The sequence below is a fragment of the Gallus gallus genome, chromosome 22 (genome assembly GCF_016699485.2).
Source record: "Gallus gallus isolate bGalGal1 chromosome 22, bGalGal1.mat.broiler.GRCg7b, whole genome shotgun sequence".
NCBI lineage: Eukaryota > Metazoa > Chordata > Aves > Galliformes > Phasianidae > Gallus > Gallus gallus.
In genome coordinates this window covers 1369763-1393670 of record NC_052553.1, presented here as the reverse complement: position 1 = coordinate 1393670, position 23908 = coordinate 1369763, and the positions used below count along the sequence as shown (strand labels likewise).

At 52.4% G+C, this 23908-nt stretch overlaps 1 protein-coding gene across 1 annotated transcript in view; it reads right to left on the bottom strand.

Moving 5' to 3' along the window:
* The window catches only part of PEBP4 (phosphatidylethanolamine binding protein 4), a 65193-nt gene that overhangs the window by 12226 nt on the left and 29059 nt on the right, over nucleotides 1–23908 (bottom strand). The window contains exon 4 of the mRNA XM_025142908.3: nucleotides 18417–18515. Coding sequence (XP_024998676.2) covers nucleotides 18417–18515 — 99 coding nt within the window. The remainder of the gene's footprint in view (nucleotides 1–18416; nucleotides 18516–23908) is intronic.

Sequence of the window (23908 nt, the reverse complement as noted above, 5' to 3'; positions counted from 1 at the left end):
TACAGAATGCCCCGTGAGTGATGCTCAACATATTCAAGTGTTGACAAGACGGCGCTGAACCCGACGCCTACACCATGGGCAAGCCAGGCAGCGAGCGCAGACACACCTTCATTGTCTGAAACTTGTAGTAAAACTCGGAGCGCGTTGTGAAACGCGGCTGCACAGATGGGTGCCCGTAACCCTTCCACTGCCGGAACCTTCCCTTTGGGGAAGATTTGGGTTGATAACAGCAGGAAAATCCCGGCGTCTCAAAGGGCTTCTGCAGCTCTGGGAACTTCTTTTGTATAAAACGTGTGTTTTCGGTTGAGCTTTGCGTGGTGTAAGGCAAAAGAAAGGTGGAGATGTGGCACTTGGGGTCATGGTTTGGTGGGCACAGTGGGGATGGGTCAGCGGTTGGTTTGGTGGTCTTCGATGTCACTTCCAGCCTTAATGGATGTGTGATGCTAAGGGCACAGTGGTGATGGGTTGGGGTAGGACTCAGTAATCTTGGAGGTTGTTTCCAACTTTGATGATCCTATGGGCACGGTGGTGACGGGTTGGGGTTGGACTTGATAATCTTGGAGCGTCTTCTTCAATTTTGACTCTATGGACACGGTGGGGGTGGGTCAGGGGTTGTCTTGATGACCTTGGTGGTCTTTCCCAACCTCAGTGAGTCAATGATTCCATGGAAATGGTGGCGATGGGTCAACGGTTGATGGTCTTGGAGGTCTTCCCCCACCTCAGCAGCTCCATGATTCTACAGAGAGCAGCTGACAGCGATGCAGTGCCGTGGTCTGAGCCCTTGCAGCCACCCAAAAATTGAAAAAAAAAAAAAAAAAAAAAAAAGGGAAAACAATCCATGGAAGAGAGATCTGTGGGGAAACCAGTTTGGATGGCAATATGTTGTAAGAGGCAGCAGAGATCCATCTCCCGGAGACTCGGGGTGGGATCTTGAGTCAGGGAAGTTGCCCAAGAAAGGGTGGTCTTTCCCTACAGGTTTCACCGGCTTGGGCAAGCGTTGTGCCAGCGGCGGGGACCCGCGTTGTACAACGCGTGGAGCAATCACCACCACTGTCATCACTGCGTTGATGAGCCCCGAAACCCGTCGGCGTCCCCTCTATCGTGGGGTTGCCTCAGTTCTGCAGCCACCAGGCTGCACGGTGCCCAACGCGAGCGGCCCCGGCGCGCAGGAATTAGGGATTTAGCTGGGAGTTAGCTGGGTATTGTTGGGGAATTAAAGGTTTACCTGCGCGTTGCAGATGGAGGCTTAGAGGTTTTACAACCGCTGTAGATTTACAGCTCGCAGAAATTTCGACACAGGTTGGTTTGCCCCCGGCAGGGAGGATTTTGGCTGTGGTCACCCTGATGAAATGCGTGCAGGTGGGAACGGTGGTGAGGGCTGAGTCCCACTCGTGCCATCGCCGTGTCTCCAACCAACCCCGAGCCATGGGGAGAGCCCTGTGGCCACAGAGAGAGCCCACTGGGGCTGCCAAAGAGCACGATCCAACCCCAACACGAGCCTTAGCTCAAAGCACATTTTCCCCAAAGCTTTCAAGGCTGAAAGCTCACCAGGATGCAAGAAAAACACATCCCAAAGCTCCGCAGTGCCAACGTCGCTCTTGGCCCGCTATCACCCCAGCAATGCGCGGTGGGGGAACGCACCCTGCTGCAAAACTCTCTGCAGCACCGGGGCTGGGCAGAGGAGCTGTGCAATGCCCAGCCCGGGGCAGCAGGCTCGCCCACGCCCTGGGAGCAGGCAGCTCCTCTTGCAGTGATGCGGGCGGATAAGCCCTTGCGCAAGGAGAGGGGTGCGCGGAGGATGCGTGGCGGGAGCAGACTTGCTTGGGATCGGGGCTGCCGGCGACACGGGGATGGATGCACAGCCCTATAGGGGCTGCTCGGACGGTCAGACGGAGCCGGGTGCCTGTCTGCACAGGCAGAGTGGTTTCCATGATCTCAATCAGCGCTGAGTTCACCCGTGTGCCCGGTGCGCGAAACAGGGAAAACAATTGATTCTGCCCCAGAAATGTGGCCATGCAAAACCATTGCTGGCCCCAAATGAAACGGAAAGGAGATGGAAACCTCTCCCCAAATCTTTTGGAGACCTCGCTGTTGTGGGATGGAGCATCCCCCGAGACCCCCAGCGCTGGGTTTAGCCCCAAATCACGCACTTTTCCCCCTATACAACACATCACCAATCACGGTGCCACCGGAGCGTTTTGGGGTCGCGTCCTCTGCTCTGTCCCCCTGCTCTGTGACCGCCCACCCCCTGTCCCAGCTGCTTCCCACTCCTTTGGTACAAGGAGGTGCAAAATAAGTTGTTGTTCGTGATGGGGCCAGTGATTATTAATAATAATGCAGCTCCCCGTGCTCCAGTTTCCCAGAGCTCTGGCAGCGTGCCACCCGGGCCCGGTGATTTAGTGCAACTTAATTATTCCCAGCATTTCATCACCTCTTGTTTTTGATGTCTGTGTCTCCACCAGTGCCTCACCTTCATGACTAAGAGAGCCAGGGAAAAAGGGAGAGAAAAGGGGAAAAACCCTGAGCTGGGGGAGGGGGAAGGGGGGGGGGTAAGACTAGGAAGGGGGTTGGGAGTCAGGATGGGATGTGGGGTTAAGTTATAGGGTTGGGATGTAGGTTTGGGGTAAACAGTTGGGATGCAGGATGAGATGAAGGCTGGGATGCAAGATCGGGAAGTAACACTGTCCTGCAGGATAGGATGCAAGGTGGGATGAAGAGGGAGGCAGGGTTAGGATGAAGGGTGGGATGATAGGAGCAAGGCTACAGGACAAGATGTTGTCTGGGGTTCAGGGTCGGGGTGATGCCTTGGATGCAGGGTTGGGATGCAGGATGGGATGCAGGGTTGGGATACAGGGTTGGGATGCAGGATGGGATGCAGGATGGCATGCAGGTTGGGATACGTGGTTGGGATCAGGGTTGGGATCAGGGTTGGGATGCAGGTTGGGATGCAGGTTGGGATGCAGGGTGGGATGCAGGATGGAATGCGGGTTGGGATGCGGGTTGGGATACGTGGTTGGGATCAGGGTTGGGATGCAGGGTGGGATGCAGGGTTGGGATGTGGGTTGGGATACGTGGTTGGGATCAGGGTTGGGATGCAGGATGGGACGCAGGATTGGGATGTGGGTTGGGATGCAGGGTTGGGATGCAGGTTGGGATGCAGGGTTGGGATCAGGGTTGGGATGCAGGGTTGGGATACGTGGTTGGCATGCAGGGTTGGGATGCAGGGTGGGATGCAGGGTTGGGATGTGGGTTGGGATACGTGGTTGGGATCAGGGTTGGGATGCAGGATGGGACGCAGGATTGGGATGTGGGTTGGGATGCAGGGTTGGGATGCAGGTTGGGATGCAGGGTTGGGATCAGGGTTGGGATGCAGGGTTGGGATACGTGGTTGGCATGCAGGGTTGGGATGCAGGATGGGATATGTGGTTGGGATGCAGGTTGGGATGCAGGGTTGGGATGCAGGGATGGAATGCGGGTTGGGATGCGGGTTGGGATACGTGGTTGGGATCAGGGCTGGGATGCAGGATGGCATGCAGGATGGGATGCTCACACCAGCGGGGCAGAGGCAGCTCAGCAGGTCCCACCCCACACAGCAGCTTTAGGAACACCTTGCCCACAGCAGAGCTCAGTGCCGGCTGGCCCAGCACCCTGGGGAGCAGCGGGGAAGCCCGGGCTGCACTCCAGGCCATGCAAAACTCTGCAAAGAGCCATCAAAGCGGGGAGAGGGGGGACGACAAAGCCGGGGATTTTCATGAAAAGGGAAAAAAAAAAAAGGGAAAAAACATAAAAACAGTATTTCCAGTATTTCCCTCTGTGCCTTTGGCCTGGTGCAGCCCTTCTGCTCACTGCTCTGTTTATACATGATAGACAACTAATTAACATCCAAGCCTCTTGAAAGGTCTTTTCAGAGGTAATGTACTGACAGAGGATGTCAGTGAGGAGCAGTGATTTGTCTAAGCAGTGATCACATTGTTTCAGACTGAATGAGGTGAATATTAAACTGCTTTAAATGCGCTCTTCATAAAGCACTAATTACATACTCCTGGGGGAGTACGGGCAAGGAATACTAAACAGCAGAAAAGTCAACAGTGCTTTTTATAGTACGTTGCTGGGTTCGGTGTTTTTCTGTCTTTCTTTCTCCGTGCGCTCACTCTCTCTCTCTCTCTTTTACTGTACAATCACAGCACGCTGAAGAATACACATTTATAGCACAATGGTTCACATCTAATTATATGGCAATCATTAGTTTTAACCTGGGTGCATTATATTTCCTTTGATATATTGTGCCCCCCGGCATCTCTTCGCATAGAAGTCTTCCAATGGCATTTACTCCCCACCCAAGGAAAAAAAAAAGTGCTTTTTTTTCCCCCCCATCATTAGCATTTGCTTGTGATTTTTTTTTTTCCCCCTAAACAAAATTGGCAGCAATAAAAGGGGCAAAGAGGGGAGGAGGAGAAATCGGCTCCATCAGAATAGGATTCTGTTCCCTCCCTCCTGGAACGGTGCACTTTGTTATTACCAAGGTAACCCCGTTGGGTTTTTGGAGAGGAAAGGAAGCACAGAATGGGGCAGGCAGGAATTCCTGCAGATCCTGCTGCAGCCCGGGTGCAGTTTGTCCCAGAGAGGGACGACGGGATGGGTCGCCATCCCCCTGTATGGCTTTGGTGCAAAGGGTCGGGCTCATACACCTAGGGAATGGATCATAGAATATGGACCATACACATGGGTGTGCATCAGAGAGACGGGATGGGGTGGGATTATTAGGCTTAGGGCATGGCAGGAATGCAAGGGTTCAGCTCAAATGCATGGGATACCAACCAAACACATGAGACACCAACCAGATATATAGGATACCAACCAAACACATGGGATACCAACCAGATATATAGGATACCAACCAAACACATGGGACACCAACCAAACATATAGGATACCAACCAAACACGTGGGACACCAACCAGATATATAGGATACCAACCAAACACATGGGACACCAACCAGATATATAGGATACCAACCAAACACATGGGACACCAACCAAACATATAGGATACCAACCAAACACATGGGATACCAACCAAACACGTGGGACACCAACCAGATATATAGGATACCAACCAAACACATGGGACACCAACCAAACATATAGGATACCAACCAAACACATGGGATACCAACCAAACATATAGGATACCAACCAAACACGTGGGACACCAACCAGATATATAGGATACCAACCAAACACATGGGACACCAACCAAACATATAGGATACCAACCAAACATATAGGATACCAACCAAACACATGGGATACCAACCAAACACATGGGACACCAACCAAACATATAGGATACCAACCAAACATATAGGATACCAACCAAATATAGACTACAAATCAAACACTTTGGTTGTAAACCCAACACGCAGAGTGTGGTTCAAACCAATGGGCTTTGGTCAAACGCGTGGGGTGTATCTCAGCCATGCTGAGTATAAAGATTTTATCTCAAACACAGAGAGTATGGCTCAGATGTATGGAATAGGGTTCAAGCATGTGAGGTACGGTTTAAATGCATAGGTTTGGGTTGAAACACGTGTGGTATGGCTCACAGATTTGGGGTATGGCTCAAAGACAGTAGGCATAGGTCTGGACTCAATGACATGGGGTATGGCCCAAAGATGTGGGGTATGGCTCAAAGATATGGGGTATGGCTCAAAGATGTGGGTTATGGCTCAAAGATGTGGGGTATGGCTCAACGATATGGGGTATGGCTCAACGATATGGGGTATGGCTCAAAGATGTGGGGTATGGCTCAAAGATACGGAGTATGGCTCAATGATACGGAGTATGGCTCAAAGATATGGGGTATGGCTCAAAGATGTGGGGTATGGCTCAAAGGCATGGGGTATGGCTCAACGATATGGGGTATGGCTCAACGATATGGGGTATGGCCCAACGATATGGGGTATGGCTCAACGATATGGGGTATGGCCCAACGATATGGGGTATGGCTCAAAGATATGCGGTATGGCTCAAAGATGTGGGGTATGGCTCAAAGATGTGGGGTATGGCTCAATGATATGGGGTATGGCTCAATGATATGGGGTATGGCTCAAAGACAGAGTACGGCTCAGAGACACGGAATATGGCTCGAAGACACAAGTGTTGGCTCAGCTCTATAGAGCGTGGCTCTGACGCACGGAACACACACAGGTTCGGGCAATTACCCATTGGGTACAACCCAAAACCCCCAAGTTTGGCTCAGCACCTCCCAAAACCCACAGTTTGGCACAGAGATACCAGGGACAGCCGGGACCAGGCAGTGCCTTCCTTCAAGGCGCAAACTTCTTTGGAAAGGAGGAGTCAGGCAGCCCTTAGATATCTCTTTTTCCCTTTAAAGAACATGAAAGAATCTGATAATTACTTCTATCTACCACCCAACTGTACTAATTACCAACCTATTTCTTCACAGTATGACAGACACAGGCTCTCCAAAACACATAGAGATAAATTAGCACTAATTGGTTTTCCTCTGGCTGTTTGAATTAGTATTTAAAGCTCCAATTACAAAGCAGAATAATTACTATTAATGTCCTGTCGCAGTACAAAAGGCAGATATCTCGCGAACAAGTCCAGGTGTATTATTACACTGACTACCGAATATTTAACCTGGCTCATTAAGACAAAGACTTGGGGAAACTTGGGGGAAAAAAGAAGAAAAAGGAAAGAAAATGGGGCCATAGAGCTCGGAAATGGGGGGCTCGTGCTCCCCCCAAGGAGAGGAGTGTTGGGTAATGCTCAGCGCCCATTTCATCACCTGAGTAGGAAGAGGTGAGGGCGGCCCGGCAGTGCCCTCTGCTGCCACCCACCTGGGGACACCATTGGGGCACCCTTGGGGACACCATAGGGGACACCGCAGAGGACCCCACAGCTCATCCCGCAGCTCCCCGAGCACTGCATGAAGCTGAGATCCAAGATCCCATACTGCTCCCATAGGATTTGGTCAAGGTTGGCACCTTGGTGCCATCATCATCCCTGTGGTGCCACCAATGGGATTTGGTAAAGGCTGTACCCTCAGTGCAACCACCGTCCCCATGGGGTCACCAATGGGATTTGGTGAAGGATGTACCATTGGTGCCACCACCATCCCTATGGAGCCACCAATGGGATTTGGTGAAGGATGTACCACTGGTAACACCACCATCCCCACTTTTGCCACCAATGGGATTTGGTGAAGGACGTACCCTCAGTGCCATCATCACCCCTATGGGGCCACCAATAGTATTTGGTGAAGGCTGTACCCTCAGTGCCACCATCATCCCCATGGGGTCACCAAAGGGATTTGGTGAAGGCTGTACCCTCAGTGCCACCATCATCCCCATGGGGCCACCAGTGGGATTTGGTGAAGACTGTACCCTCAGTGCCACCATCATCCCCATGGGGTCACCAGTGGGATTTGGTGAAGACTGTACCCTCAGTGCCATCATCATTCCTATGGGGCCACCAATGGGATTTAGTGAAGGCTGTACCCTCATTACCACCATCATCCCTATGGGGCCACCAATGGGATTTGGTGAAGACTGTACCCTCAGTACCACCATCATCCCTATGGGGTCACCAAAGGGATTTGGTGAAGGCTGTACCCTCAGTGCCACCATCATCCCTATGGGGCCACCAATGGGATTTGGTGAAGACTGTACCCTCAGTATCACCATCATCCCTATGGGGTCACCAAAGGGATTTGGTGAAGGCTGTACCCTCAGTACCACCATCATCCCCATTTTTGCCACCAATGGGATTTGGTGAAGGCTGTACCCTCAGTGCTACCACTGTCCCCATGGGACTACCAATGGGATTTGGTGAAGGACGTACCCTCAGTGCCATCATCATCCCTATGGGGCCATCAAAGGGACTTCAGGTCGTACCCTTGGGGTCACTGCTCTGGCTGGGTACCCCCAAGCTCCCACAGCCCCGAGCACCACCAGGCGCAGGGTTTGCGGGTGCGGAGCGATAGGGGGAGGACAGGGAGGGATTTCTTTTTGGGAGATCAGGTGGGAGGCGTGCGGGGATGCCAGCTGGCGATGGGCTATATTTCTACTGACAAGGCTTTACCCTGTAGGTGTGAGGAATTCCAATTAAATATTCAGCCTATTTGTCTGTGTGTGGGAGAGGGTTTGCTGTGCAGGAGGAAAGCCTCACATTCAGCTCCGTAGTGAACCATTAAGAGAGAAATTAGCTCAGTTCATCAAGGGAAGCCGGCGGAGGGTTTTCCTCGCTCTCCTACCTCGTTCCGGCTCTCGTTTGGAAGCAGTGGGGAGAAAACACGGCCGTGGTTTGCAGAAGGAGGGGGAAAAAAGTCCTTTTTTATGCTGCATCCCCGGCTCGTCCCAATGAGCGATCGATGCATTGGGAGAGGGGTCGGGGGGGGCAGCGCGCCGGACGGCTTTAATTGCTCTCACATTTACCGTCCACCTCCTTAACGAGTCATTTGCAAGGCGCTAATTAATCGCCTCCAACCAAAAGCCTTCCCCTCGGGATGATCTTTTGAAGCCGGCCCCTGTAAAAGTTCAGGTTCCATCGATTGAGGCCCCTTTTGGCATTTGCAGATGGGATCGATGGGGCAGCGCCTGCCCACGCGCGGCCACCCGGCGATGGGCTCAGAGCCCCCCGGTGCTCCGCGATTGGCATCGTCCCGTTGGCCCCACTGCCCCACCACGATGGGGTTGGGGCTGTTCCCAAACAAAACGCCAACCCAACATGGGAGGAACCACCAATCCCATCACCTGCTGGAACCCGACGCCCTTCTGCCCTCGTGAAACCATTTTCCGACTCAGAATACCCAAACCTTAAATAGATCCCGAAGAAACAGCAAGAATAATAACAGCAATAAAAAAAGGACTGCTCTCTTCACGAAGCCACCGACGATACCCCGTTTCCCTCATGCACTGTGCCTGTATCTTGTGGAAGGAAAGTTGTTTGGAATGGGAACCAAGCTGTCATTTCACTTCTCTGAGTGACGGGCATCGCTCGGAGGAGGGATCCCAGTCGGGAGCTGCCTTTAATCAGCCCCAAATCCCCACTGTAAATTCCAGGTGAGAAACGAATCCCTTCTGCCAACTCCTCCCATGACACTGCGGGGACGGCCACCCCCATGGGAACGGCTGGCGTTGGCTCTCTCAATGTGTCACCTCCACAATGAGCAGAGGACGCTCCCTGCCCGCTGCCCCATCACCGGCGGGGTGCAGAGGGTCACCCCTTCCTCTTTTTGGGGCGCCCTTTGGCTTTGCTGACGCGTGATGGGGCAGCCGCCCCTCTATGGGGTTTGGGCATCACCATCCCTCTCTGTGCGTTCGGACCCAAAGATTTCGGCCCCTGGGGCAGCAGCTGCAGCTTTGGGATCGGGTTTGGTTTTCTCTCTCTTTATACACTTTTTTTTTCCCTCCCTTCCTTTCTTTCAGAACCCGAAGCCAACGACTCCATAGCAACCCCGCAGCTCCCAGGGTCTGACTGCAGCGCTTTGATCGCGCTGTCGCTTCGTTTAAGGCGATACCCCTGTAGGTGTGAGGAACTCCAATTAAGCATTCCGCTGGCTTGCCGTGTGGGGGACAGGCTCTGCTGTGGAGGAGGGAAGCCTCGGTGACTAATCGCTCAGACACCGCGTCTGTGGCACCAGGGGAGGGCAGGCAGAGGGTTTTCCTCCACCGTGCAGCTGCCTCTGCATTCCCTTTTTGGGAGATGCGCGGCTCCCACCGGGCTGCGGGGCTTCCAGGCGGAAGCTGGAACGATCCCAAGCATCTCCCGGCACGGCCGGGATCCTCCTGCGGACGGATGCTGTTGCAAAGAGGAAGCAGATCCGGGAGGTTTGGGATGGCTTTGTATGTTGCTTCGTGGGGTGTTGGGGTTCCCCTATTGCAGGGCAGCACTGGGGGTCTCCGTTGTGCGCATCGTGTCACCCGTGGGGTGAGAGGTCCTGCTTGGGGGGGAGCTCATCCAGGCTTGAACGGGCATCCCAAAATTTGGATGGACATCCCCAAATGTGGATGAGCAGCCCTGAGTTTGGATGAGCAGCCCTAAATTCTGACTTGTTTCCCCACCTTTGGATGAGCAGCCCCAAATTTGGATGAGCGTCAATAAATCCTGATGCGCTGACCCAAATTTGAATGAGCATCCCCGAATTCTGACAAGCAACCCTAACTTTGGGTGGGCAGCTCCAGATTTGGATGTGCGGCCCTAAATTCAGGCTTGTTTCACCAAATTTGGATGAGCATCGCTAATTTTGGATGAGGATCCCCAGATTTGGATGGGTAACCCTAAGGTCAGACAAGCATCACTAACTTTGGATGAGCATCCCCAAATTTGGACGGCAGCCCAAATTCAGACACGTTTCCCTAAATTTGAACGAGCATCCCCAGACCCTGACCAGCAATCCTAACTTTGGATGACCACCCCCAGGTCTGGATGAGCATCCTAAATGTGGAAAAGGAACCCTAATTTTGGATGAGCATCTCCAGATTTGGATGGGCATCCCTAAAGACAGACAGGCGTCACTAACTTTGGGTGAGCATCCCCAAATTTGGATGATCAGCTCTAAATTATGACCAGCAGCCCTAACTTTGGATGACCACCCCCAGCTCTGGTTGAGCATCCCAAACATGCACAAGCAACCCTGACTTTGGATGAGCATCCCCAAATTCAGATGAGCATCCCCAGATTTGGATGAGCATCCCCAAAATTCGGATGGCAGCCCTAAATTCAAATACATTTCCCTAAATTCATACAAGCATCCCTGAATTCCGACCAGCAATCCTAACTTTGGGGGTCCAGCTCTGGATGAACATCCCAAATGTGCACAAGCATCCCTGACTTTGGATGAGCATCCCCAAATTCAGATGAGCATCCCTAATTTTGGACGAGCATCCCAAATTTGGATGAGCATCCCCAAGTTCAGATGAGCATCCCTAACTCTGGATGAGCATCCCTAATTTTGGATGAGCAACCCTGACTTCGGGTGAGCATCCCAAATTTGGATGAGCATCCCCCAAATTCAGGTGAGCACCGGCAACTTCGGCAGAGCATCCCTAAACCTCTACAAGCACCACTGGAGGAAGGCACGCATCGCTCAGCACCGACACCCAACCCCTCTCCCCAAACCCTCTCCCTCCCCACTCCTCTCCGGCCCCATCCATGCAGGGATCAGGCCCCACAGATGCAGAACACCCCCATAGACCACCCCACACTCCACTGCCCTCAGCGAGAGCATCTCCCCATCGCCACCACCCCCACTGCGGGGGGAGGCGGGGAGGTGTACGGCCGTGGGCAGCGCAGGACGTGCCGTCCCTCCCCTGCACTTCCCCACGGTGCTTTACATAACTTCTGCTGCTTAGTCACAGCTTCGCCTCTTTTTTTTTTCTTTTCTTTTTGATTTTTTTTCCTTTTTTTTTTTTTTTTGGAGCGATTTTCTCCGCCGCATCATTTCGGCAGGGAAGTCCCTTCCTCTCTCTGTTCCCGTGGTAACGGCACCGATTTGCCTTCCCGGTGATTCATGGCGGGGTGCAGTAGGAGTTCCCTCCTCCATCCCCGCGCTCCCACACACGGCCCCATTAATCACCACCCTGCACCGAGGAGGGGGGACGGGACCGTGGGAATCCCACTGTGCGCATCCCATATAGCTCTGTGTGCATCCTATAGATCTCCATGTGCATCCCATGGATCCCCGTGTACATCCTGTCTGCCTCCATATCCATCCTACACATCTCCATGTGCATCCTATAGATCTCCACATGCATCCCATACATCTCCATATACCCCATGCATCTCCATAGGCATCCTATACATCTCCATGTACGTCCTGCACACCTCCATATACATCCTACATGTTACCAAGCACATCTTACCCATCTCCATGTTGTATCTTATATATGTCTGTGCACAACTTATACATCTCCATACCCACCCTAGAAATCTCCTTTATCCTACACACCTCCTTTATAGGTCCTATATACCTTCACGCACGTCTCATATCTCCCCATACACATCTTATACATCTCCATGTACATCCCATACATCCAACGCAGTGTGTCCATGCACATCCCATCGGCTCTATACAAAACTTCCATATACATTTCACCCCCTATATACATAGATCTCCATATGCATCTCATCCCCTATATACACACGGTCTCCATATACATCTTACAGCCCGTACGTATATAGGGTACCCATGCCCCTTCCATCCCCTATATACATAGATCTCCATATACAACCCATCCCCTACATACACAGGGTCTCCATGCACTTTGTTGCCTATACACGTGGGATCTCCATGGAAGGTTCATAGCTGTATCTCTCCTGGAAAGCAAAACCAACCTGCAAACCGTCCCCGTGCCATTCCGGTGCGTTTTATCTGATTTATTCTCTCCTCGTTAAGAGGAGCTAATTAACAAACCGCCGTTTGAATAAACAGCAGCGAGAGTGTTTGCAGCCTCGGCGTTATTGGATGGTGACGAATCATTGGCCTTGGTGTGCTAAACGAAAGAGAAGCAACCAGGAAATCCCTAAATCCACTCCAACCAGGTGGGAAAGCAGGAGATGGGACCACGTGTTGGGGTTCCCTGTCCCTGGGGACGCCCCCGAGCCATACAGGTCATCCAAAACACCCCAACCAACCCCACATCTCCGCTCCGGGATCACACCTCAATGAACCACCTCCGCCTGAAACGTGCAGATTGCTCAGGACGTCCCAAACAACCCCACATCTCTGCTGTGGGGCAGCATCAGACCAACAACCTATGGAAGAAAGGAAGGATTCCAACCAGTAAATTCAACCTGAGGAAGAGAGAAGCCACGGGACGCAGCCCGGGTGACAGAAACCTCTTTGTCACCGTCATAATCGTCTCTCCCTCTGCGGATCCTTGGCAATATAATGATTGTAATCACAGAGTGCGTGTCTGTCTGCCTGAAAGCATTGCAGTTCTGGGGCTGGAAGAGGGTGTGTGGGGCTGGGAGATGGTAGGTAGGGCTGGGACAAGATTTGTAGGGCTGGGAGCTGATGCGTAGAGTTGGGAGAAGATGTGTAGGGCTGGGAGATGATGTGTAGGGCTGGGAGAAGATGTGTAGGGCTGGGAGAAGATGTGTAGGGCTGGGAGATGATGTGTAGGGCCATGAGCTGATGTGTAGGGTTGGGAGCTGATACATAGGGCTAGGAGAAGATTCATAGGGCTAAGAGCCGATGTGTAGGGCTGGGAGCAGATGTGTAGGTTTGGGAGAAGATAGGTAGGGTTGGGAGCTGATGTGTAGGGTTGGGTGCTGATATGTAGGGCTGGGAGCTGATGTGTGGGGCTGGGAGCAGACATGTCCCCATGTTTTCCCCCTTGTCTCAGCCCCAAAATGTTCGCAGCCTTACAAACGCCCCATCCCAGTGTCGGTGCTCCCCAGGGTGCATCGGAGCCACCCTTTGCACTTCCTCATTTTACAGCTTCCCGGACGGAATTGCTTGGTGGTGGCTTAATGGGGAGGTTGGAAGTGCAATTACCTGAGAGCGTTAATTACAAGGCAGGAGGGCAGGAACCCGAGCTGCAGCTCCGGGAGAGTCCGGCAGCTGCTCACTCAGGGACAAACCCACTGCATGCAAGGAGGCTCTGAGCAAACACGCACCCTTGTGCAAAGACGCATCTGTGCAAACGCATCCTTGTGCAAAGACACGCAAGTGAAAATGTGCTCGTGCAAAGGTGCGTGCTTGTGCAAACAGCTGCGCGTACAAAGAAGCATTCTTGTGCAAACACACAGATGTGTGCATTTGTGCAAGCACAGGCACTCGTGCAAACACGCATTCCCCTGCAGGCAGCCCTGTTTTTTCCCACAGTAACAGGAAGGCAGCACTTTGCCCTGACGGTGCCCAAGAAATTACACAGATTAGCAGCTCCATTCTTTGGCAGTTCAGGCCAATCATGTTCTGGTGCTGTTTTTCCATCAGCACTGAGTTGCTGCTGTCGCATTGTTCCGATGTGGCGGACCCTCGGGCGGGCATTGTGCCTTACAGTCACTCACGCTGTTGACTAAAGCCTATGTTTAAGGGTAATATAAACAGTTCAAGCTTTAAAATAAGCCGGATCTGTAATTCCTATACAGACCTGATGAAGCTGGATTTTCCAGCACCGAGCCCCAAAGCCCTTTTCCCTGCGATATTTGCTGACAGTGGTGGTAATTAAAGCCCATCTGCTTGCAGAGCGCCGATGAGTAGCGGTTGACACTCAACTTTGGAGCTGTTGAACACCCGACCTCAACCCCAAAATGAGGCCCCAAGGAGAAAACCCAACAGAGAAGCCATACCCCAACAGCAAACCCTCCGCGTGGTTTTCTTTTCCTTTTGCTTTTGTTGTTCATTTCTTTTTTTAATAATTATTAATAAAGCTTTCATTAAAAGGCAGCGACGCAAACTCGCACCGGGGAACCGAATATTCCAAGTCATCAATTAAAACAGTGCTGCTCTCTGTTCTTTCCTTTTCAGTCGCTTGATTTAATAACCAAAAAGTAGAGTAGAATGAGCCCCGGAGAGACGGAACAACACCCCAACAATTGCACCGCTGCTCTGCAATTCCCCATCGCTGCAATGGGGACCAACGGGGAACAACGCTGAGTCCCCAATAATTGCACTGCTGCTTTGAAATTCCCCATCACTGCCATGGAGACCAACAATTTTGGCTGTTTCCCCAGCAATTGCATTGCTGCCTGTCAAATCCCCATTGCTGCAACAGGGACCGATGAAGACAGCGGTGCTGATGGTGTCGGGGTTGGGATTGGATCCCCCCCGTCCCCGCAGCTCCAAGTCCTCATGCTCTGCTTCTCCCCAAAGGAGCATTCCTCTGCTGGCAGCTCCCTGGGGCAGCTTTCCCACACCCACCTCTTCCCGCAGGCAGAGCTCGCATACCCAAAACCTGATTTAGTTTATACATATATATATATATGCTTTTTTTTTTTTTGCTAGAACCCAACCAAAAAGCATCTCCTTCCATTATTATATTTAGAATCATAGAATCATCTCATAGAACACCCATAGGAAAGGACCCCTAAGGATCATTGAGTCCGACTCCCAGATTCGCCTCCACGTTGACTGCACCCCGCTCTGCCCGGCGCACCCCAACCACTGCAGCCCTTTGGTTTCCCCAACAAAACCATGGTTACATCCATGGCACTTCGGATCAGCTCAGCTCTGGCACTGCACAAAGAGAAAAGTTTCCCTCTGGGTTCATTCACCACTCTCCCTTTGGGTTGGGGACAGGGTTGGGGACAGGGCTGGGAACCCCATTGGGGTGCAGGGATGTGAGAACCCACCGCAGCTCCTCCCCAGCCTCTTGTCATGCGAAAAAAAAGCCCTCAAATTTTAAGGTTAATAAAGCCCTTGTTTGCTTAAGATAGCACCTGTTTCTATGGTGACACTTGCAACCCAGAACCTGTTTATCAGTGCGGTGACAAATGCAGGCGCAGGAGGGGGCCGGTGGTGGCACCGGGACATTCAGCACCGAGGACAACGCATTGACCCCAATGCCGACCCTCAACCCACCCTACCAACCCAACCCCAACCTTTCCCAAAGGGAGAAATCAACTCCAAGTGTTGGGCCGAGGGCTCCCATTGGCACTTCCTCAACCCATTGGCTCACGTTTCTGCCCCAACTGCTCTGCCCACCTCCGCACCTCTCCGTGCCTCAGTTTCCCCACAATCCCCCTACCAGGAGGCGGGTGTGGGTACGGCTGAGGCAGCACCGAGCCCCGCTCCGCCCCATCTCAACGCAGGGTCTGGTGGCTGCCAGAACCCGTTTCCATAACGACTTTCTGCTACAAACATATTTGGATAAAAATAAAGTTCAAGCGGCGACGCTGCGGCGGAGCACAAATCTGCAGCTCCCGAGGAGGGGGATAACGCCGGAATGCGCTCTTTCCCCTGGGCAGGATTTTCTCCCTTCCTTTGCTGCGTACGAAATGGGAATCCGTGTTTACTGGGTGGCTCTGCCATCCGGCCCCAGCTCTGCATCGCTACCTGATGCTCCGCGGTGCACGCGGGATAATGTGATAAATTCATTTCCAATTCGCTGCATTATCCTTTGAATATTTTAATGACTCATTGAATGGAGTTTAAAAAAAAAAAAAAGAGAGAGAGAGAGAGGGAAAAAAAAAAAAGGCGATTTCAAATGAACAATTATGCTGCATTAGAGTAAAGGCTGATTATATTTAAACACTGCTTGCATGGATAACGGGACATATCGACCTCCGCCTATAAGAGCTAATTTGGCTCTTATCTCTAAATAATTTTACACTGCAAATTACCATGAAAACCTAAAGGGCTTTAAAAACATTCATCAAAAGATATTATTCCACTTTGTAGCAACGTTTTTATTTAAATTATTTTGAATGGGAGCAAAAGCATCTCCCAGGCGCCTGACAAGCGGAGCGGCGGTGCCGCCGTTGGCGATAAGGAGCAGTGAATGGGACCCGGTGGGGATGGGGCGCTCCAACCCCAACGCCGCCTCTTGGGACACCAACCCTAAGTGGGCCCTGTTGTGGTTTTGTGGCTTTTCGTTGGTATTTCACATCAGAACAGGTCCCCAGCCTCGGTGGCACGTTGGGGTGTTGTAGTTTGCATGGAGTTTTGCCACATTTAGGTGTTAGGAAGGTCACTCCGTGCCTACAAGATGCCTTCGGGGAGCAGTGCCCAATGGTGAGCCCGTGTATATGGCTGCAGAGATGCCATAAATATATAGGGATATCCTTATATGGATGCTTATACATATATAAGGAGATTTGTCTACGCATCCATAGCAGAAGGATGGAACACACCAAATAACCGCAGTTGGGGCCAATGGAGACGCCATGCTCAGTGGTGCCAAAACCATTCCCCAGTGGTGAGCCCACATATATGGCTGCAGAGATGCCATATATATATATATATATGGGTATCCTTATATGCATGCTTATACATATATAAGGAGATTTGTCTATGCATCCATAGCAGAAGGATGGCGCACACTGAATAACCACAGCTGGGGCCAATGGGGACGCAGCCCTCAGCGGTGCCGAAACCATTCCCCAAATTCACCTTTTCTCCCTCAAATCCACCCTGCTGCTAAAAGAGCTCCCTCTCCTCCCACCCTGCAAAGGAGATTTCCAACCCCATCACTGATTTGCTCAAGGAAAACGCAGCGCCTTCCAACCATTCGTGCCGGTTGTAATCCCCCATCTCTGCTCAAACCATCTCACGCTCCAAAAAAAAAAAAAAATTAATAATAATAAAGAAAAAAAAAAGACAAAAAATAAAAAAAAATGAGAAGAAAACCACAATAATTAGCAATAACGAACGCCTCAGAAGGAGCTGTGTACAGAAGGGAAAACAAGAGCTCGAGCTTTTTTTTCCTGCGTTTAGTAAATATTAAAATTAATGAGAGACTTCCAAGACCCTGTTGTTAGAAATGCAGAAGGGCTTCTGTGAAGGATTATATCTTAAAAAAAAATAAGGAAAAATAACGGAAAGAAAGGCCTTGTACACAAATCTCTGCAATTATTCCCAATGCTTTATGGTTGGGGTTGGGTTTTTTTTTTTCCCTTTCCTTTTTTTTTTTTTTTTTTTTTCAGCCAATTATGAAATTCGCGGAAAGTATTAATATCTAATTTTAATTTGCTCAATATTCCCATTAACCATTAAAAAAAAAAAAAAGCCTAATTAAGGTATCTGTACAAAAAGCCCTCAGCAGTAATTTCGGAGAATAATAGCGGCGAATGACGAGATATTTCTTGTTAAATGCGCGCTGCAAATTAATTGATATCTTAATTAGACTTCAGATTATTAGTTAGATTGATTCAGAGCTGAAACACCGCATCCTTTAGGAGATAAGAGGAGGAGTGGAGAGCACGGATTCGCCCAAAGCCCTCAGGAAGCAAAGCGGCGGCGGAAGGGTCCCCATCCATTGCCCATAGGAAAGATATGGGATTTCGCACCCAAAATGGGGAAAAATATGGGATTTTGCACCAAAACTGCTGTTTTTTACCCCCTCCCTTCAAGATTTTCACCTCAACTGTTGCTTTTCTCCCCCTTCCTCTCCCAAAATAAGCCGAGGAGAGCTTTGGTGAGACGGAGCGCAGATAGGGCTGTGGGTGAGGAGTCTGCACGGCGCATTCTTTTTGCTGTATTTCTTTAGGAAAGGGTAAAAAAAAAAAAAAAAAAAACCAAATAGAGGGGGAATAAAAAAGGAAAAAGCAGCAATATTTCAATCCCAGCCTCGCTCGATTCGGTCTCAGGAAGCGCTCCCCCGACCCACACACCGGGCGCCATTCGCATGGCTCCCCTTTGGGATTTCACCCACGGAATGAATGGCGCCCCATTGGGTGCAGCCGTGGGGATGTCACCGCCCTCCCAGCTGGGGACACTCACGGGAACGTCGGTGAGCAGCCAATGCCTCCAGAAGCGGCTGCGGGGGTTGGCTCTGCTGGGAGCGTCGGGGTCCACCAGCATCAGCACGTACTTCTTGCTCTGTGAGAGAAGACAGCGTTGGGGCCACGGGCAGCACGGGGTTGTGTGTGCAAGGAGCAGCCTGCCCCTGCGTCGCTGCTTTTCACCCTTTCCCATGCATGCACGAGCAAGGAGAATGCAAGGCGTGGGGAACAAGCAAGGAGGGGAACGCAAAGCATGCAGGCCTACTGGACCCCAATGATCCCAATGGCTGCAGAAGGGCTTTGTGGAAGGAGAAGGGTGTTTTGGTGTGCATCCAAATAAATGCACTCAGGACTTCCCCCCTGACCCCGTAACACAGCGCAGGGCTTTCTGCTCTCCCGCAATAGGATGCCAGGGTAGTTCCTGAAAGCAATGCCCGGCTGTGGGCACCCTTGGGTGTCCTGGTCCCTGTATGAGGGCACCCTGTATGAGGTGCAAGCAGAGCAGGGATTTGGGGCCCTGCAGGTTTGAAGTGACCTCTGGAGGTTTGTGGGAGGAAAATCTGATCTGCGAGGATTTGGCAGGACCTCAGGAGATGGATTATCCCACAAGCAGGCAGATGAAGGGACCTCTCCTCACGAGACCTCCAGGTGCAACCTCCAGGGGCTGAGATTGCAGGGAACCACCACGGGGTTGAGTCACAAGCCCTCATCCACAGAGCCAGAGCTCCCTATCTAAATCCCCCCATGCCTTGGGAAAGCGGGCAGGGATTGCGCAGTGGGATCACCGCCCTGCAGGCAGCACCTCTGCTCCATTCCCAAACCACACTCCTGCTGCTCCCCACGTCACCGTGCCCCCAAAGCCACGCACGGCTCAGCCCTCGGTGCAAACCACGAAGCGCCATCTCCACCAAACGAACCATTCTGACGGCAGAACGTGGACTTAAACCCACAGAGCCGAGAGCTTGCAATGCTGCGCTGATGCAACCTGCCCCAGAGCAAGGCGCCGTGCCTTAATCCCAGCTCGGTTCACCGCAATCGCTTTGCAACGGGCTTACGCCGAGCGTGCAGATGCGCACCCCCCAAAAAAGTGGGTCGCTATGGGGCGGAGATGGGGATTGAAATGATGCAGCCGATGCAGCTGCGGCATCACCCGGAGCACCGCGGAGGAGCGGAAATATCTTCGTGTCAGTGCCGAAAACGGGAAGGAGGAGGGATTGGGTGGGAGGGGGGGGGGGGGGGGAGGGGGGGGTGGGAGGGGGGAGAGAAAAAAAGCCCAACAACCCCAAAACCCCTCTCTGCAAGTGTGAAGGAATTTGAGCTCTAACTTTAGGGAGGGTGCAGCGCCGAGCGCGGCGCTTCTGAAGCTCTCGTTTCTCCTTCGGAGCCCAGCTGGTGGGAACAGAACGTGTAGTCATGGGACTGTCATCGTGTGCTGTCCAGGTTAACATGTAGCATTTCTATTACTATTAACAGACTTTCTGCTCCTCGCTCCATCTGTTCTTCGAAATAATTGCAGTTGTACAGACCATGCCTTCGCTGCAGGCAGGCTCTGGGGAGAGGGTAGCGCTTTTATGCAAAAAAATAAAAAATAAAAAAAAAATTAAAAAAAAAAAAGGAGGAAAAAAAATAAGACAAGTGTTAAAAAATAACAGCAAACACGAGAATAGAGTGCAAGCGGAGTTAGCAGCAGGCTCGCAATTGGGTACAGATTGTGGCCTAGAAAGGTGCTGTGCACGCGGCGCGGGGCAGACCCCCACGGGGACGGGCGTTGGGTCGGTCCCAAGCATGGATCCCATTGGGTGCAGCGGGGCTGTGAGGATGGGGGGGGGGTTCCCTGCACTGCTGGATGCAGGGAGCGGTGCCCCGTGCAGCCCCGCTGGGCACGAGTGCTGCGCTGTGCAATGAGATGGGGTTTTGCTGCTGCAGCCCCACAGCAGAGCAGGGCTGGGTTGGTTTCCTAATCCCGCAACCCTCCCCGCTTTGGACTCGTGGCGTTGACTGCTGGCATTGGGTGACACTGCGCAGTGTCACCGCCCCGGGGGCTCTGGGGAGGAGGGAAGGAGATCTCCACCCCAAATCCGCTTTTAGAAAACGCCACACTTTGCTAATTTTGCCAAGGCAACCAAAAGCCGTTTGGGGTTCCAACGCAAGAAATAACTCCTTGAGAAGTGCTCCCTGTTCAACTGCCCCTCCCAGCCCTGCAGTGTGGGGCCGGCCAAAAACCCAAACCGCGGGGCCATCCCAAAAGCCCAAAGCGTGTCCCAAAGGGAGCAGAGAGCAGCAGAACGCGTCGCTGCAGCAAAGCATGCGGCTCCCATTGCAGCCGATCCCCTGCCATCATCCACAGGTTGGGAAACACAGGGAGTGGGATGCGAGTGGGAGAGGGGGATTTGTGCACCGGGATTATGGGGAACCGTGCAGGAATTAAGGATTTATCCAAAGGAGAGCATGCAGAGTGCTAAGCCACACACATGTAGAGTGAGCAGTTTCCTTGGAAACGAGTGCACATGGAAGCGGCACACATGCAGATCCGGGCGGGCGACGGCGTTTCCCCGGCAGCCAAAGTGGGGTTTTGGGGATGGGGATGTGGGATACGGTGTGAGATGCAATGAGATCCGTGCTTTGCTGGCCTGGATCACCTTGGAAATTTGGTCTCAAAGGGAAGAAGCCAAGTGATGAGCAAAGCCATAGTGCAACGTGTGCTGATCAGCACAGATGAAGGGTTTACTGGGCTTGGGAGCATCCCATTTGGGGTTGACTTTGAGCAGCCTGCAGCACATGGGATGCGGTCCATGGCACAGCGAGCAGCGCAGAGCTCACTGCATGCAACTGCAGCGAGGGAGGGGAAATGCATCCCATGGCAGCTCACAGATGGGAAGGGAGCTGCAAGGGTGCAGGGTGCGGGATGCAGGGTTGCAAGGTATGGGATACAGGATGTGGGATGAGAGATGCGGGATGTAGAATGTGGAATGGGGGATACGGGATGCCAGATGCAAGGTGTGGGATGAGCGGTGCGGGGCGTGGGATGTGAGATGCAGGGCACGGGATGCAGGATGCACAGTGTGGGATGCAGGGTGCAGGAGGCAAGATGCATGAGGCAAGATGCACGATGTGGGTGCAAGATGCGGGGTGTGGGGTGCAGGATGCAGGATATGGGATGCACGGTGTGGGATGCAGGATGCGGGATGCAGGGTGCAGGATGCAGGATATGGGATGCACAGTGTGGGATGCAGGATGCGGGATGCATGATGCAGGATGGGGGATGCATGATGTGGGATGGGGGATGCACGACGTGGGATGAGGGGTGTGGGCTGCAGGATGTGGGATGCAGAAGATGGGATATGAGACGGGCGATGCAGGATGCAAGATGCGAGACGCAAGATGTGGGATGCAGGGTGCATGCTGTGGGATGCGGGATGACAGATACAGGATGCAGGGTGCAGGGGGTGGGATGCGGGGTGCAGGGTGCGGGATACGGGATGACGGATGCGGGATGCAGGGTGCAGGATGCTGCCTGCACACCATGCAGGAGCCGGAGCTGCTGCTCCCCCTGCGCGGTGGAAGCACCACGAGCGCCAGCTGAGAGCTCAGAGTCAATCTGGGCTTTTTTCTTGGCTCGTCCCCAGTACTAAAAAGTTTCTATAACGGGCACGTAGTTAGCAATTCTGCTGCTGATGCTTCGCCAAAGAGAGATTCTAGCTCCTTCTCCCGTGGCTAACGGGGGGGTGAGGCAGGCGAAGAAACTGTTTGCAGCCGAGTTGGGTGTTGTGGGAGCAGTGTTTCGAGGTGGTTTTTACCTTTCTAATTGAAACCAGAGCCTCGCTGCTCTCCCCGTGCAAAATAGGTCAGCAGTATTAACCCTCCTCAGCAGGACTTGCCCAAGGGGACATGTGGCACAATCTCAGTGCTTGACCCAAAGCATCTCATCCCCCCCCCTGCTCTGCCCAAGGGAACTTCATTGACTTTCTAACAGGCTTTGCCCCCCCGGCTCCCTGGGGAGCTGAGGCAGCCAAATATTTATGCAGCCCAATGTCCGGATAATAAGGGATTAATGCGGGGTCGTTACGGTGAGCGTGTCGATTTGTAAGGCTTATTCCCCAATGGAGGCCCTTGGGATGGTTTGGGAAATGGGTTATTTGCTCCGAAAGGAGAGCAGCTTGCTTTCCCATGGAAACGTCCTGCACTCGTGGTGCAGCGATGCACAAAACAGGGTGAGCTTCCATGGGGCGCACGCTCTACAAGAACAGATTTGTTTGCAGCACAGCCGGGAGGTGCCCATGCAGACAGTGCACATTTTTGGGAGGGAGGGGAGCAGCGTGCTGTACCCCTTGTTCACAGACCCCATAGCAACGGTTTCCCCAAAACTGGGCTCCATCCGCATCACCATCACCACGGGAAGCAACCCCAAAGCAAATCCCCCAGCGATGGGGACATCGCAACCCCATTGCTGCCCCTTCTCCACCCAGGAGATAAATCCACCACCACAACAGAAAACACAAACTAAAGCGCGCTGTGCCGCCCATTCCCTGGGTGCTCCGTCCCCACTTCTCCCATATCTATTTATTCACACGGGAAGGCAAGCTAATGAGCTCTTTGCTAACGAGCATCCCCATCTCGGAGCCGGGACGTTGGCCATTGCTCGGGACCGGCCGCGCCAGGATCACCACGCAAGGAGGAGGTGGCAGAGCACAGCTGTCCATCCCAATTACCATCACGCGTGGGGACACATGGGCTGGTGGCGTTTGACATTTGCTGCACAATATTTTGATGCAAAATGGCACCTCCGTCACAAATTATTTTGCAAATCTTGGCTTGGGTCCGGGTGGGTTTTTATGCGCTCTGTGTGTGGATTGTTTTGCCGGGGAGCGTTGCACGGGGTGACATCTGATGAGAAAAGGGAAGGTCCGTCGCTTCGCTGTTGCATGCACACCATTGGGTTGGCCAAAAAGCAAACAGCCGCATCTCGGCAGACCCCTCAATGGCGTTTTCCCCTTTTTCCATGCTTTTTTGTGTGGTGGGATAGAGCTGAAGCGCTGCCGTCCCCATCCCCCAGCACTGAGGTTGGGGTTGCGGGTCTGGGAACCGCTGCACCCGATGCCATCAGACACCTCGGGAAGCTGAAATGACTTTAAATGCCTAAACATTTTAAAACAAACCCCGGAATAATTCAGCTCCAACTCCTCGCCCGCTCTCTCTCTCTCTCCCTCTCTCTCTCCCATTTTTACGGTTTCCAGAGCTGTTTTACGCCTCATTACCTGCACACTGTGAGTGATGTCTGTCGGTCCTAGAGCTGTAAATACCTTAAATCATGCTTCATTAAGAATATCTATGGTGCTATTAAAGAGCTATAATAGACAACGAGTTAACAGATGATTAAATATGAACTCCATTTGTGTCACTCACCAGCGTGCAAGGAAGAGGCTTTAAGTTTCTAAACTCGCTCTCATTATCTGGCAAAGTGCAGTTGGGGGGAGCGCGTTGGGATGCTGG